The following is a 3402-nucleotide window of genomic DNA, read 5'->3' as shown; positions in this document are numbered from 1 at the left end:
TCACTTGCCCACGTTATAGTCTGTAAGAGAAAGAGGTGAGTGTTTGGAAATATTGTAGGATGTAGCACATTGAATGGCAGATTGTGATACATGTAAACCTTTTGTTTACCGGGTATTTTAAGAACTTGTAGCCTCAGCATTTCGAGTGTTTTACTGCAGTTTTTGATAGTGTCTGATAAATGGTAGAAAGTGATCAAGATATAGTGAACAATTCATTTGTAATTAGCTAGTCCAGTTATAATCATGATCAGTGACGGTAGATTAATAAGAGCTACCTGGTTAACTCCTCTGGACTAGGTTTATTAATGAAACCTACTGGACCAATTATGTGTTTTTTACCTTTCAATTGATTACTTAGGATTTAATTAGCCCATATATTTGTTAAATTTTTCGGTCAGCCTGCAAAGGAGTCTAATAAAAACTGATTTCAGCTCAGGAAAACCCTGATAACTGATGTTAACATGAAAAAATGTGATATGATTTTAATTATTTTTTTTATGTTCCTAAATGAATGATGGTTTTGCAATATTTGTTGAATTGGACGTAGTGTGCAATATATTACCAGCAGACCATTATTTCTACAAACACTAAATCTAATTCCTACGGAAACCTTGACAATGAAGAAGTTGTTTTTATATCATACATGTACATGTTGCTCACCCATCTGACAGATGTAGGGAAGCCGGTCCCGACAGTTCTGCAGGATCCAGCGAGTCAGTTTGTTGGTCCTCCACAGTACCATACAGTCCCTGCTTTTGTGCGGGGCCCTGGACCGGAACTTGCGATAGCTTCCCAGCGGGGTTCCATCATTCCACACGAAGCTACGCTCCATGTCCAGGTCATCCAGGCCAATCCAGTAGTTCCTACAAAAAATGAATAAATAAAGGATACACGTTTTCGTGTCATTTCAAAGATAGCTGTTCTTATAGTTCTTTCAAATTAAAAAAGTGTATTTATTTGATTTAATGACAAATCTTGCTTGAAAGAACGAATACGCAACAAACATGCCAGATTCAATACAACTTGCCTAATTCTTTTCGTCCTCGTGGCATAAGGTGCTTATTTAGTTTCGGTACGAGTACAATTTTCTACCCCATTGCTAGTCAATGCTTTGTGAACGTCAGAAAATAAATCCATGCTGGGTAAGGCACACGGGAAAAATTGTAGGAGAAAGCTGTCTTCCGTTATTCGAATTGTAACAGCAGACAAATTCAGCAAAGGCCTTGCTCCCGAATCGTGATTCTAGTGACGATAATTAAATTATTCACCTCTGAGCTCTACGACCGCTAACTCTATTCAGGTGCTCTGTGAGGAATGTTTGCACACCGGCATTTTTTATCATAGCCAGTGTCCCGCCATGGGACTTGCACACCTGCAGGGCTGCCCTGTAGTTCAGCCGTTGATTGCCCCTTGTGGAGGACCAGAAGCACTGGTTCTGGTATCTGCCAAAAGTCCTGGCAGGGCGCAGGCCAGGGTAGAGGTCGGAGCAACCTGGAGTGGGCAATACTAGAGACAAAGATAGCATCTGTCAAGATAATGTATAAAGATCCATTTTCCCATACGCCTTGCAAACGTCATTCAAATTTACACATGTTGTGGCTAAGTAAGGAATCATGTTTACTAATCTTTAGTGCATAAATTAGAATAATGATAGTATTGCCACCATGCACAACTAAGGTTTTATATACATATATACATATAGCATCTCCCGATAAACCATCTTTAAACGCATGGTTAAAACCTAACAAGTTAGAGTTACCTGGACAAGACACCCCCGTGTCACATTCCCGTGTTTCTTGCGCGGGTCCATCACAGTCTGTCCCTCCGTTCTGTGGTGCAGGGTTGGTGCAGGTTCTGTCCCGAGTCTCAGTCCCAACTCCACACGTCACGCTGCAGCCTGACCATGGGCCCCAGTCGGACCAACCGCCGTCAACTGCAGTAACTACAACGATATTAAAGTATTTAAAGCCTTTGTTAACGTCTTGTTTTACCTAGCCTCACTAATTATGAAAGGTTGCAATAAGCATTATCCTAACGTCCTCTCTCTGGCATCCGTTATACGTAAATGTTCCACAGTTGGCCCCGATTTACACTTAAAAACCAATGCGTCTTCTCTTGGCTATTCCAGGGCCGTAGTTTTACTCAGACTTAATCCCCATTGTGTGGCTTCACAAGAACTACATGTAAGGGCACACTAACTAGCGTGCAAATTAGGCTTAGTCAGAGCTGCCCAAAACCACGTGCCTTACTCTGACCAATCGTTACAGATCTTGGCGTAGAGTAGCCGTTGCAACTGATTAATCGCTGTTCAACCCACAATTTCTAATGGTCCAGAGAAATAGCCAAGAAACCCTTTGATTTGGCATTTCAAACCTCCCATGGATTGTCCAGAGTTTGCACTTAGCCGAGGATAAAATATAGGTTCGGAATCACAAGACATACCTAGCTGGCAGATGAATCCCCTGGCGAGGCTGCAACCTGCATCAATCCAGCCGTGCGCGGAATCAAAAATTAGGACACAGTCTTCGCCATCGTGAGCATCGTTAGGCTCACGTGGATACCAGTTAGAATAGCCGGAAGACTCAAGACTTTGGCCGTCTTCATACACGAACTGGCCTTCACTCGCAGTGTCAGTCAGCCCAATCCAGCGTATTCCAGCTCCTCCCAGATCGTGGATGAAAGTGTTGGTCGCGTTGTCCCTCGGCATGGCCAGCAGTCCCCCGTCTGCGGCACAAGTCTGTCTAGCCTCATCGTATGTCATGAGCTCAGCATAGTCCTTGTAGCAAACTCCGTTAAAACGGACGTAGTCTGCTATTGGACACCCTGTAGAAAAGGGGAACAAGGGAAGGTGGCTTCAAAAATTCATATTCAACATAATACAATATACTTACTTATCCATATATATATATATATATGTATATATATATATACACGAATAAAATAGTTATTATACACGCATACTTAAAATACAACCTGGACAATATGCAGACATAGTCTTCGCCATCGTGAGCATCGTTAGGCTCACGTGAATACGTTAGAATAGCCGGAAGACTCAAGAATTTGGCCGTCTTCATACACGAAATATGCTATATATAGCAGGGTGTAGTCGGAATGGAACATAATGGTAACGAAATTCAAGTTTCAAGTTTCAAGTTTATTTATATAACCAGGATATAACTCAGATCTACCGATCTGCTTTTCAGTTATTCCTGGGAACTCAAGCCAATGTACATTTAAAAATACAGTATATCACAGAGAAAAAAAATCACAATGACGTTACATTACATCACAATCAATTACATATAAATCACAGTGTGCACTGCTACAGTTACAGTCACATTCAGTAAACCGGTCCCTTCACAGTCTGGTATGGGTCGAAATGAAAAAACGATGCTATATAGC

The 3402-nt window shown here is 41.7% G+C and overlaps 1 protein-coding gene across 1 annotated transcript in view; it reads right to left on the bottom strand.

Annotated features, from left to right (window-relative positions):
* LOC109466210 (sushi, von Willebrand factor type A, EGF and pentraxin domain-containing protein 1-like) overlaps positions 1–3402 on the bottom strand; it is a 15638-nt gene continuing 12236 nt past the window's right edge. Inside the window, exons 21-24 of the mRNA XM_019763877.1 lie at positions 2443–2823; positions 1269–1491; positions 661–863; positions 1–20 (exon numbers count right to left, since the gene is read on the bottom strand). Coding sequence (XP_019619436.1) covers positions 1–20; positions 661–863; positions 1269–1491; positions 2443–2823 — 827 coding nt within the window. The remainder of the gene's footprint in view (positions 21–660; positions 864–1268; positions 1492–2442; positions 2824–3402) is intronic.

Source organism: Branchiostoma belcheri, unplaced genomic scaffold, assembly GCF_001625305.1.
Source record: "Branchiostoma belcheri isolate BF01 breed outbred unplaced genomic scaffold, Haploidv18h27 scaffold160, whole genome shotgun sequence".
Classification (NCBI taxonomy): Eukaryota; Metazoa; Chordata; class Leptocardii; order Amphioxiformes; family Branchiostomatidae; genus Branchiostoma; species Branchiostoma belcheri.
This window is presented reverse-complemented; position numbering and strand designations above follow the sequence as displayed.